This window comes from Glycine max, chromosome 14 (assembly GCF_000004515.6).
Source record: "Glycine max cultivar Williams 82 chromosome 14, Glycine_max_v4.0, whole genome shotgun sequence".
Lineage (NCBI taxonomy): Eukaryota > Viridiplantae > Streptophyta > Magnoliopsida > Fabales > Fabaceae > Glycine > Glycine max.
In genome coordinates, this window is record NC_038250.2 from 1,406,671 (window position 1) to 1,420,153 (window position 13,483).

The 13,483-nt window shown below is 32.8% G+C and overlaps 1 protein-coding gene across 2 annotated transcripts; it reads left to right on the top strand.

Moving 5' to 3' along the window:
• The first annotated feature begins 8,793 nt into the window (after window positions 1–8,793).
• On the top strand, window positions 8,794–11,123 carry LOC100819716 (glucan endo-1,3-beta-glucosidase 12). Of its 2 annotated transcripts, none has more exons than XM_003544725.4 (3): window positions 8,794–8,950; window positions 9,119–10,408; window positions 10,841–11,123. In XM_003544725.4, the coding sequence occupies exons 1-3, from the start codon at window positions 8,890–8,892 to the stop codon at window positions 10,873–10,875; spliced, it is 1,386 nt and encodes a 461-aa protein (XP_003544773.1). In that variant the 5' UTR covers window positions 8,794–8,889; the 3' UTR covers window positions 10,876–11,123. The 2 variants fall into 2 exon arrangements, with proteins under 2 accessions (XP_003544773.1, XP_014622621.1); XM_014767135.3 differs by having other exon boundaries at window positions 8,843–8,950; window positions 9,092–10,408.
• Window positions 11,124–13,483: the final 2,360 nt, after the last annotated feature.

Here is a 13,483-nt window from a genome sequence, read left to right on the forward strand (position 1 = left end):
TCTCTCTCTCTCTCCCATTTTGTTTCTTTATATATACTGTGTCTACTCTAGTGTTGTGGGGTTACGATTTACGGTCTCGTTTTCCTAGGGTCGTGGCTAGTGCATTTTGTCTCTCGTTTGTTTTGTTTGTAAACAAATTCAAACACCTGAATAGAATAGAATGTAAAGAAAAAATATTTTTTAATCAAGCTAGGCGCGTGAGAAACATGCTAGGGGTGAATTTTCTGTGTAATTGAACGGCTTTATTATACATTTCAATTTAGAACGGTAAGTAAACTAATTATTCTTAGCCTTGCTATTGTATAGAATGGAGCCCGAGATGTTTGAAAAGGTATTTTTCAGGAATTCAATCAATTCACACTTGGATGCTAACATAATGGTATGTGCCATGTGTATTGTCTTTTAATGTCTTTGTGTATGTAAAAATCTCTGGATACTAGCATAACGGTATGTGCCTTGTGCCTTGTTTTTTAATGCCTTTGTGTACGTAAACAAATACATGGCAGGTAACTTTATTCATGTGAATACCTCATTACAAAAACAATACCAAATTCACTTTTCCAAACCCTCGGTCCGGTTGATTAATTCTTTTTCCCTTTGGTCAAACTTTCTATTTATGTTTGGCTTAATTAGACTTTTCCCATCTCAGGTATTATAGTGGTGCAATTTGATCTTCAAGGTTTTTCAATATAAAATCGCATTCTCTAACATTATAATTGTGCAATTTTAGTATTGTTGTGATGTGGATATGGTTGTTCATGATGAGTGACTTTAGTAGCATTACCTGTAAAGATTCTGACGATCAACTCAAAATGTGTATGAGAGAGTAATGAATGAGTGAAGTTATTCATGCCTAAGAAGAACTCACCTATATAGGCATATTCAACGAGAAAGACAGTTGAATCTGTTGGATTCCACATGTAAGATCACGTGACCAAATGTTAATAGAGTATCCTATTAGTTAAGTTTGGATATTACTCTTATTTAGGTAATTTCGGGTTAAGTGCAAGTAATAATAGTTTTAACTACCAAGTCTCATGTTCTTTAGGGTGATTACTTTTAGCCTGGGGTAAATAGGAAAAGTCTCTTTTTATTGAACTTCAGTTAAATATTTAACAACTTTTGTTAATATGTTGTCTTGCACAAATGATTACGTATTTTCCTAAATTATGTGGAAAAAAATGTAAACATTAATCAAATTGAAATAGAGGAAATACATTGTATATATAATCTCATACGTAACTGGAGGAATCTATAAAAAAAATAGTTTAATTAGCCAGAAATGAAAAGAAAAGAAAACAAGAAGGGAAAATATGTCGTGTTTAAGTATTTTAGATGTGAATTCTGAAAGAAAGAAAAAGTAATTTAGATGTGAAGTTTTCTTATTTCTTTAAAATTTAATTTTGAATCATAAATATTTACATTCTTGCCTAGTCATTCAAAATAGGATATTTTTTTCCCGCGGTATTTAATTATTTTTAATATACATATCGTGCTAATGATATATCGCTAAATCTTACCCTAATGCCTATTTTATACTCACTTGCTATTCAACCATTTTAATATAGTTTTGGGTAGGCTTGCTAAGTCTAGGCAATAATTATACTCAACTTGATTGAATGGTATGTAATATATTATAACCACAAAACAGGGACGGATTCAATTTAGGCCCAACTGCACCACCAGATTTTTTTCTTAATGTATGTATAGTTATAAAATGCTTTTATAATTTGAAATGTAGTTAAAAAAAACTATAATATGAATATTGTTCGTAGTTAATTATATATGTGAATATTATTCCTACAGCTGATTTTTTTTTGGATCCGTGCTGCTTCAAAAGCTATTCAACCATTTATTGTCTTTATGAGGTAAAAATAATAATAAGAACATCAATTCTTCAAATGTGAATAGTACAAATTATTTATTTGGGTAAAATGTATTTGTGAATCTTCTACATTATACCTATTATACCATGTTTTTAAAAGAAGCATGCCCCTTTTGCTTTCCACACCCCATACTCCCCTTTCTACCTCTCAGTTACCTATTATACCATGTTTTTAAAAGAAGCATGCCCCTTTTGCTTTCCAAAATTACATATACTAATTCCGTAAATGTATCTCCATAACAATGATTCATAATTATGGAGATATACTTTCAGAATGGACATATATTTTTTAATAAAATATCACTGGAGAATTAAGATGGTTTATAATAAATAAATAAAAAGATGATAAACATTTTATCTTATATTCATATTTTTTAGTTTTATTTTCATTCCATCATTAGTATTCTTTAAATCTTATCTAAAATCTTATCTTTATAATTCATTAAATCTTAATTTTGAATTATTTTTACAATATATTCATTATATAATATTGCGTTTTCATCATCATTATACAATATTTTATGTTTTCCTTCATTCTGACATTGAATTTCAAGGTACGTTTATCACTAACTTTATATGTTATACACCTTAGTTACAAAGAAAAGTTTTTTATGATGATTTCTTTTCTTTGAGTGTGTTCATTCATTTTCTATCCAAGTCTATGTCAATGATTTAATGTCATATGAAGTTAGTGATGAACATACTCTGAAATACATTGTCACATCAAGGAAAATATAAAATATTGTATAATGATGATGAAAACATAATATTATATAATCAATATATGGTAAAGATAGTTTAAAATTAGCGTTTAAAGATTAATAAATACAAGATGAAAATAAGATTTAAATAACACTAATGATAGGATGAAAATAATACAAATAAACATGGATATAAGATAAATGTTTATTATTTTTTTTAATTTTCCATCAATCATCTTAATTCTTAAGTGATATTTTAATGAAAAATATATATTTGTTATGGAAATATATCTCCAAAAGTATGAATCATAGTTTCAAAGATATATTTCTGGAATAAGTATATGTAATTTTGAAAATATATTTTTGGAAAGTAAAAGGAGTGTACTTTTTTAAGAAAAGGGGTATAATGGATAATTGAGGTAGAAAGGGAATATGGGTGTACTTAGCAAAACTGAGGTGTAAATAGTGTGCTCCCTTTTAATGGAAGACCAACTTACATTAATAATGGTGTTATTGGGACCTGCCCGTCTTCCTGATGGACCATACGTTCGAAGCCAAGCCCGCTATCCACTTTCCATTTGGATCTAAGAGTGAAACTTCTTGCACTTCCATATTTTATTTGGTAATGCAATAGGGTGCAGGAAGCAAACTCTGAATGCTATACATGTCACCTGTGGATTCTCTTATGCACTCCTTTTGACAAAGAGCCAGCAAGTGCATTGCTCTTTATTGTGTTTGAAACTGCCCTCAGTTGTACGTGTGTTTTTTATGTTGTGAAACTGAAATTATTCAATGTTAGTGTTTTTGCCTATGATAAATAAGCTAATGTGAGTATCCTTTTGACTGACGAGGAAAACTTTCTTTGACCTGTACTGAACCGTGAGAAACCAAGGAGTGACAGTCGAAAATCTATTTGCCCTTATTGGAGTTGACGTTTGAAGGGGCAGTGCTGGACGAAATTATCATAGGGCAACCTGGAGGAACAACATTTAAAAACATTGATCTAATCAACTGCTTAAGAATCTTAGAAACACTAATAAGTGCAAAGGGGTAAGTGGGACAAGATTGGCAAACCTGAGATCACAATGCAATATTAAGGGTAAAATACTTTGTTCTTACATAAGAAACAAATAATATCTTTTAATCAAGAATAACATTCCTTAATATGTCTATAATCTATAATTATATATAAAGGGAATAGGATACTTTGGTACATTCATAAGCTATTATTTTATCTCTATAATCATCTTCACAAATATCAACTCCCTATCATAATTCTAGAGGCCAGCCCAAATAACAGTTTTGTTTATTGGATCATTATCGACATTTATTTCTTACATTCTTAGTACTTGTATATTGTATCTCTCATTATGTTCTGAAAAGACTATTTCAGAATGCAATAGCCTTAACGAAATCGATTTCATAACATGAACTAAAGGAGATGCTGATAATGACCAAAAACAAAAAATCATCTGTGGACCAATAAGTCTGGCCTTTCACGAGTGCGCAATCCTTTATTGGAAGGTTATGGCTTTGTAAGTTTCCTTCAGTGACCTAAACTGATAAGATAGAGGTATTTGTTCAGTATTTAAAATTTAAATTAAATTGTATCAAATTTTTTTTAAAGATTAAATTGACTTCATCCATTGGTTCTAATACTTGAGGAACGTATTATTGGTTCTCTCCCTCAAAACACACGTTAAGTTTTTCTACTTGCGCTCTTAGAAATCTTCCGTACTACGTGTGTGAAAGAGAGTGAGATGGAAGAAAAACCAATTCATCAATTATACTCAAAAGACGTTCTTGACGCTTATGGTTTTATTTAATCGGGATATGGACAATCATGACTTTCACGATTCTCTGTTTCACGGCTTCCACATTATGATTTACATGATTATGGCTTCTTGGTCTAATTCAGGTATAAAAAATCATAATATACAAAATCCTATGTGTTTGAATGCTTTCCCATTAAGATTTACATCTATCTCTCACTCTGGCACATTGAAGATTGAATTGAATGCCAGGAATTTGGATGACCTAAAATATACACTGTATATATTATTTTAAGGGAAGATAATTAAAAGGTTCAGGATTTTAATTTTTTTGGGAGGGGGGAGGGAGGGAGGGGGATCAAAGAATGAAAATATTAAAGATTAAGATTTAATAGCAGAGTATGAGAGTGTTTTAAATATATTGATAGGTTTATGTTTAATCCTCTAGTTCAATATATTGCCATAATTTGTTCCCTGAAGTTAATTCTTTCTAAACTAACTTTTGGTTTTAGTTTGAAAAGTTTTATTTTTCTGTTTTTTCTAACCAAATATTTCACAGCCAAACATGAGTTCTATCGTTTATGTTCTTGGTGAACGAGTTACTTAGGTTTACAAATACCGCTGTATGCCTGAAGCCATGGAAAAGATAAATCCATTAATAACCTTCTCTTTTTTTTTCTGTAGGGGTCGTGGCTAGAAACAAGGATAAATATGAAACATAACGTCTACATTACGATATATGCATGTCCCACTTCCACCCAATCCATCAATTGAGTCCTAATCGCACAATAAAATGCTCCCTCCTCAAATGGTTGGACAAAAGCCTCTCCCTCCAAAATAAAAAATCTTCATCCCCACCACAGTGCCCAATCAAACCCTAGCAAGCTAAAATTGGTGTGCAAGTGACCAACCAGAAAACCGTAGAGTGAACCTCCATCATAAAGACATTAAAAATTGCCCATATAAGCTTATGTATAGTTTTAGGGATGAATTCACCTAAAATCTCCAGTTTTAATTGAAGAATTTACAGATCGTCTAAGCTTAAAGCATGAATGATTTATTAATTTATTCTTTATTTCTACTTTTGTTGAAAATGAATTTTTAGAAGGAAAAAAACTTAAGATGGCAAAAATAAACTACTAATTATTTAACTATGAAATATTAATATGACCAAGAATCAACTCTTTTTTAAAAAAAAAAATCGAAAAATTTAGGAATGATTTTATATGTATTACTTCTTGTTAATGTTACTCTCCATCACATATCGTGGTAGACTGGTAGCCTGGACAACCAAGTGTACCAGATGCAATTATATCTAATGTAACACTAGTTATTAAGAAATTGAACACTATGAAATTGAATATGAACGAGTCTTACCGACCTAAAGAGGGTACCAATCCAAATCGCCTGCCATTTTTTAGTACACCTGAGAGTATAAGTGTAGAAACGTCTTTGCTCCTTGTGTTATTATTAAGATTTTTAAAGTAAACGATACCTGTGTGAAATTGGAAAGATGCAAGTTGACAAACCAATTTTGACTTGATGAAAACAAAAGGTTCATTTATTGTGCAAAATATACAGCTAAGGATTTGTTGATAACTACCACTCGATAATATGTCTTTTAAAATTTATAAGCAGATCATTAATTAAATTAATTCAATAAAATAAAAATATATCTTTCATCTACCAAAATTTTTCTGTAACAAGTCCCTTTTACTTAATTTGGATGATAACATGACTGTGCCGACCTGAAATGGGACCTTCAAATCTTCATTTTTGTGCATGCCAACGCCCTATGTATGGCGTTGAGAGTTGAACCGAAAGAAAGAAGAAAATGCCCTCCAACTCCAACCACTTCCTATGGTTAATTCAACGATAAATAAACTCAATGGCTGCCATTATTGTTGATTTTCTTTACGGTTAATAATATTATTGAAGGATAAAATGACTGCAGAAAACAAGTACTAAAATTGTCAAATTGATGTTTTATTAATTGGCACCAAAGTATTAATTACTGATACCCTCGCCCGCAAGCATTTTTAATTAGCAAAAGGTCCCCCCTCATACATATTTGATTGCATCATTCATAATGGCAAAGCTAGTTGGCTGTTTGTGTTAGCATAGAAGAATGGGGCATTTCACCGACTAATCTACGGCCCAATAATTTTTATTGTATAAAAAGTATTAATCGCACGTCATTCTTCTTCCGTTTTTTTTTTCTTCTTCTTGCTAATTGCACGTCATTTTTCCTCTTGCCATATGTGTTTCTCAAACCTTGTCCACACGGTAATATGACAAATGAAATAAATTTAGTTATAATTAGTTAAGATGATAAAAAATGGACAAATATAAAATATTTTAACATTAATTATTTCCTAGTGTTGTTCTTTTTGTTTATAGGGATATAGGGTGTAACAATCATTTGGCAGTTTTGATTATGTAGACTAAAATAATGTTAAATGAAAACCCTTTGAAAATATGTCATTTAGGACAAACCAATGATTAAGTAAAAATAACAGAGCAACTTGAGTTTTTGGTTGTATATGTTGCTATGTTTGGATATGTATTGATGACGATAGCATCAATCTCTGTTTAGTTTGTTAAAGATTATTATTTTTAAAAATAATAATCTGACTTCTAAATGATCAGTACAATAATTTAACCATCAAATGATATTATTGTAATACTAAAATATGTAAATTTATTTATTGGGCCAAATCAAGCCGATACCAATTACACCCTACCCAGATGTCATTATTTTAGGCTGCACAAAAAAAGTCGTTATTTTGGAGTTTATTTATCAGTCACTAGCTATTTAAAGGTGCATTCTCTTGAAATTTCACTCATTTTCTTTTTCATAGGGTCACTAAATCAAATATTAATAATCCTGAAATACATATCATAATCAAAGGACAAAAATTGAATTTTGGCATGTCATTTGTCTAAAAAACTTTATCCTATCATTTAATATATTTTATTATACAATTTAATTAATTTGACAACACAAGAAATATACAAAATTAATGGTATATATAATTTTTTTACACTGATGAAAAAATCTTAATCTAATATATCTGTACTGGCTATATAAGTATACATAGATTAACAAGTTAAAAAATAAAATAAAAAATTATGGAATAATTTATTTGTTTTTGACATTATGATTTTTTTTTCTTTACTTTTAATTCTTTAACTACCCACCAAATATATAAGATAGAAATCACATTAACAATAATAACTGAGCATGATATATGTGAAAAATAAGAAAATGTATAAAAATCCTTTTTATTGCTTAGCTCAAGGAGTTAGTTATTATCCTCAAATTCAATAAGGTCAAGCCGCAAGTAAACTTTCTATAAAACTCTGGGAAAAAAGATGGACTTTCCACACGAAGGTGCAGTAGTAGTGTCGTCTTTCACGGCCTTTTGAGATTTTGACTAATATAAAATCATTATCATTTCAAATTAATCAATAGCTATACTATTCCGTGTTGTGATGGATGAAATCAGAAGAAAAACACAGATCGATTACCAACATTTTCCGTTGCCAAACGAGGAGAATGATGATTGATAGAGCCTGTTGCATTTCTCATTTGTCAAGTCTTCATCAGTACATGTCCCCTTGAATATAAATGATCTTTACAGAAGATATAAATTTTTTTTTTAAATCTTCATATCCCATAAATTTATTTCACTAATAAAAATAATTTTTTCACTTGATACATCGTTCAACAAACTTTGATTTGGAGGTGCTCTGAATCTACAGGAAGAAATGAATGTAAAGCCTGAAGTAAAATTCCATAGCAAATGATAAAATCATAAAATAGTAGTACGACTCTGTCATGATGATGATGCCTATTATTCATTTGCCAAGGGAATTGATGAATTATATATATATATATAGTCCTGAATTAATTGATTCCCACCCAATAAATTTCTTTTTACCCGGAAGAAACAAAAAGAGAGGCAAGCACATGTCATCAAATCAAGCACGGCTGGATGGCAAAGTCCAACGTTCAAATTTGAGCAAAATTATTGAAACCTTGGCCCTGTTTCCGTAAATTCATCATTGTTTCAATCGAATATGAAGCCAATAATATTACATTTTCTCGGGTATAGAACCAAACATGTCCCTAGGCAATCGCGACCTCACCCCGTTCCATTCGTGACGTGTCCCTGTCGACAACGTTGTCCCAAACGATACGCTCCACGTGTACGGTCATCAACATAGCCCACTACATGATCCAACGGACAGTTCAGCTAACATTTTCAAACCCTTTATTTCTTTACAGGAAAAAAAATAAATTGCTTTCCGCAAGTAGTAACATTTTTTCTAACCTAACATTAGCGGTTCTGAGATATTTCATTGGTGGGTGGGTCTCCAACACAGGTCAAGGGTCCCCACACGGTGTAAAGTGAAAGCTCTTTTCCCTTCAACCATGTTGCCCCACTAAGTCCCCAATCACTCACTCTATAAAATTCCACACCCTCTTCTCACAAACAAAATAACTGCAACCTTTCTGAAACAGAGCATGGCTCCTCTCACATTCTCCTTCTTCTTCATCCTTATCTCTTACATTTCTTCATCATCAGGTAAAAACATCTCCCACTTCTCTTCTTTGAGTTTGTATTTGAATTTCGTCTTACCAACATGAACTCTAGTTGTAATTAGAAAATAACACTTATGAAACTGCATGTAAATTTTGTTGCTTCATCTCATTTTGCATTTGAAAGTTGTCAACTTTCTGACGGGCTTTGCAGAAGCGGGATCAATCGGAATAAACTATGGAAGAATTGCGAACGACCTACCTACACCGGCGAAAGTGGTGGAGCTTCTTAAGAGTCAGGGGCTGAACCGTGTGAAGCTCTACGACACCGACGCCACCGTCTTAACCGCGTTTGCCAACTCAGGAATGAAGGTGGTGGTTGCCATGCCAAACGAGCTTCTCGCCAACGCCGCCGCGGAACAGTCCTTCACCGACGCGTGGGTCCAAGCCAACATCTCCAGCTACTACCCCGCCACGCAAATCGAAGCCATAGCCGTGGGAAACGAAGTGTTCGTGGACCCGAACAACACGACAAAGTTCCTCGTACCCGCCATGAAGAACGTTCACGCTTCTCTAGTCAAATACAGCCTGGACAAAAACATTAAAATCTCCTCACCCATCGCACTCTCGGCGCTCCAAAACTCGTTCCCCGCCTCATCCGGTTCCTTCAAAACCGAACTCCTCGAACCGGTTATCAAGCCCATGCTCGACTTCCTCCGCCAAACCGGTTCCTACCTAATGGTGAATGCCTATCCGTTCTTCGCTTACGCTGCAAACTCTGATAAAATCTCTTTAGACTACGCGCTGTTCAAGGAAAACCCTGGCGTGGTTGATTCGGGTAATGGTTTAAAATACACCAACTTGTTCGACGCTCAAATCGACGCCGTTTTTGCTGCCATGTCAGCAGTCAAATACGACGACGTTAAGATTGCAGTTTCGGAAACTGGTTGGCCTTCTGCTGGGGACTCTAATGAGATTGGAGCCAGCCCCGACAATGCGGCGTCGTATAACGGAAACTTGGTTAAGCGCGTCTTGAGTGGGAGTGGGACACCCTTGAAGCCCAATGAGTCACTCGACGTTTTCCTCTTCGCGCTTTTCAATGAGAACCAGAAAACGGGTCCCACATCGGAGAGGAACTACGGCTTGTTTTATCCAAGTCAGAAGAAGGTTTATGATATTCAGCTCACGGCGGAGGCGCCACCGTCCGGAGTTGGGAAGAGCCAGGTTCCGGTGAGCGGTGACGTGACGACGTCGTCTAAGGGCCAGACGTGGTGCGTGGCGAATGGCGGTTCTTCGGAGAAGAAACTGCAGAACGCTCTTAACTACGCTTGCGGAGAGGGTGGGGCTGATTGCACTCCCATTCAGCCAGGTGCCACGTGTTACGATCCTAACACTTTGGAGGCACATGCTTCCTACGCTTTCAACAGTTACTATCAGAAGATGGCACGTGCATCCGGCACGTGCTATTTTGGTGGCACTGCTTATGTCGTCACTCAGCCTCCCAGTGAGTACTTACTTATATTTTTTATTTTTATAATTATATATCTTTTATTATTTTACTTTATAATTTCTCTACAAACTATATCCTATCTTTTTAATTTAAATTAAGCATATGAGACACAAAAAGCTTATTTCCCCCGGGTCAAAATGAATTAAATTAAGCATGCATTAATAGTAAGTACCGACTACGTGCAATAAATGTTATGTTTTATTGATTATTTGGCCCTTATGGCCCTATCAGTTGATAAGGTTGAAATTGAGGGTTTATTATTGAATATTGATTGCTTGGCCCTATGTGGTCGACATGGAACGGTTATTTTGTCCATGTCATTGCATTAAAAGCATTATGCATGAGTTTAGATTATAAATTATTTTTTTTGTACCAATAGATGTTAATAATTTGTGTTGAAACCGTGTTTTTGAATTTGTGTTGCAGAGTATGGTAACTGCGAATTTCCCACGGGATACTGAAATGATGGAGATGGAGTGTTTTTGGTGAAACCTTAATTGATTTGGATTTATCTGGATTTCGCGGGAGTTTTTAGGAGCTTTTCCATTGGTAGCACGTGTTTAGGCTTTGAGAAATATGCGTTAGCGTTACTGTTTGTAATAAATCATTATGATGATTACTTTGTGGGGTTATTGATTTCCTTGACTCATTTATTTGTAATTATCTCTATTTTTTAATGAAGAATAATATAGAATACATTTCTTTTGAACTTGTGTTTCTACTCTACGTTTCTTTAAAGGATCCATTTCTTCTGCTCTTTTAAATTAGCATTTATAACTTCTTGTTGTGCAAGTTAATATAGCAAGCAATGCAAGCGTCTTTGGAATGTGGTTTTATTTATTTAAACGAGTACTACCTTACAAACTCTTATTAGACTACACCGTACGTAAAACGGAGGCTAATAACTAATAAGCTCCCTAAATTGTTAACATAAACAAAAAATAATGACTATAGAAACAAATTGATACGTTGTCCTTGAAAGAGCATAGGTTAATTATAAGGACATTATATATATATAAACCCCACTTGGTGCATACCCACCGGCCACCATGCGTGTGATGCCGTCTATTTCTCCATAAAAAAAAAAGGGAAAAAAAAATACTATCAAAGGACGAAAGCTTTCATCAGCCATTCTGACTCGACCATGCGAGTGATGTTGTCAATTTCGAAAAGAAAAACTATCAAAGGACACTATAATCTATAATAAATTAGTGAATATTTAATTTGACGTATTTTAGTGAAATAATTATTTTTTTCCGGGCAACTACAAACCATAGGTGTGTTATGCAGGAATTCTGGTAAGAGAGTCAGATGTGATGTCAATCATTCAACGAAATACATTAAGGGTTAATATGCAGGAATTATGGTCTCGTCTCAATTTACTAAGGGTTAATCGACAAAAAAATTTACCCTTTCTCAAGTTGTTTATGTTACACTATTGGTGTCTAGTGGTCATGAACTCAAGCCATGGTAATTATGGACGGAGTAAGTACTCAATCTAAAAGCCTTCACAACTCTTTAGTCCCAAGCCTAGAGGGCGAAAAAGGTTTGCTTATTTGTTTTTTCAATGTGAAGTTGGGTAAGTGTTCGACCTATATATAATTTAAGAGGGTCCACACCCAATAGCCTTGAGACCAAAGGGTGGTAATTTTGCAAAACGTACTCAATGACTTTGTGTTCTATCTTCAATTTGTTTAGGACAACAGTGATCTGGTTAAGGGTTATTGCTGATCTTTTTGCTTATTCTCTTCTGCTTATGTCATGTCTATCATTACATTGTATTTCCTTTCTTCTTGTTTTGTCAAATTTTTTATCTCAAGCAGTTTTATTGTCATTCTAATGAGCCGATTAGCAAGGAGCTACCCGTCAACATTTTAGAGAAATCGGCTCAAATAGGAATAAAATTAGTCCCAAAGAAATAATAATAAGGACTAAATAGGAATAAAATTAGAATTAATTTTGAGCAATAAAAATAAATGAGAGACTAAAAAAAGAAAAAGAAAACTGAAGGACTAAAAAACTGATGAAAAATTAACAGACTAAAAATTTTCAAAAAAAAGTTTTGAATGACTGAATATTAAAATATAAAAAAGCTGGCGGACTAAAGTCTTATTTAACCTTTTTTTTATTTATTCAAGTACCTCTGTTAGAGCGTGAAAGAGGAGAAAATTTTACGTACAAATGAAATATTATTTACTACCTTACGCCTTAATGGTTAGCACTTAATTTATATGATATTAAAAATAAAAAATAACCATAGATACTAAGGTCACAATTTAATAGAATAATTACATATTTCAAGAGGACCAAAATTATTTATGTGAAAGAGTCAAAGAGATAACTTGTCTCAAAGTTGAAAATCAATTATTTGGGTCTTTCAACCAACGGCCCCGGGTAAGAGTTCGTGGGCTTGTTTAGCGGTTTAGCCCAAATGATATTTTGTTAAAGCGAACCCAACATTTATTTTAGTACTTGTTCTTTTATTTTATTGTAACATATGATTAATTTGCTTTTAGTCCTTATCATTTTATTCCAAAAGAACTAATTAAAAAATATTATTTTATTTTCTACCCAAAAAATTAATAATAATACTACAATGATCAAACAATGAAACAATATATAGCAGAAATAAAAGCATATTTATACCATCTTTTGAAATACTACATTTTTTCAATGAATATTTTTCATCCACACAAATTCAGGGAATCGAACTCTTAAATCAATAGACAATCTATATTTTTTTTATTAGTAAGGCGCATATTATCTATTTAACGTGGGTATTTTCCAAAATCATTCCGAATAATCAATGAAAAATTGCATCCACGCAAACGCAGAAGACCGAAGAAGTACATTTTGTAGCCTAGTGTCCATTCATTTTTCTTTTTTGCTAAGGAACTTACGAAAGGTACAACATAAAGATACTTATTTTAGGCTAAATTATATCTTTTAAATTATAAAATATTTCAATTTTTATATTCTATCTTTATTTATAAAAAATCATAATTAGTTTTCGAATTTTTAAAATTTTTCATATAATCCTGTTTATTAGCCTTTCACTATTTTTCCTGA

Coding starts and splice junctions, on each gene's coding strand:
- LOC100819716 (XM_014767135.3), top strand. CDS start 8,890: ATGGCTCCTCTCACATTCTCCTTCTTCTTCATCCTTATCTCTTACATT. Junction 8,951..9,091: donor TTACATTTCTTCATCATCAG/GTAAAAACATCT, acceptor TGCATTTGAAAG/TTGTCAACTTTCTGACGGGC. Junction 10,409..10,840: donor TGTCGTCACTCAGCCTCCCA/GTGAGTACTTAC, acceptor TTTGTGTTGCAG/AGTATGGTAACTGCGAATTT.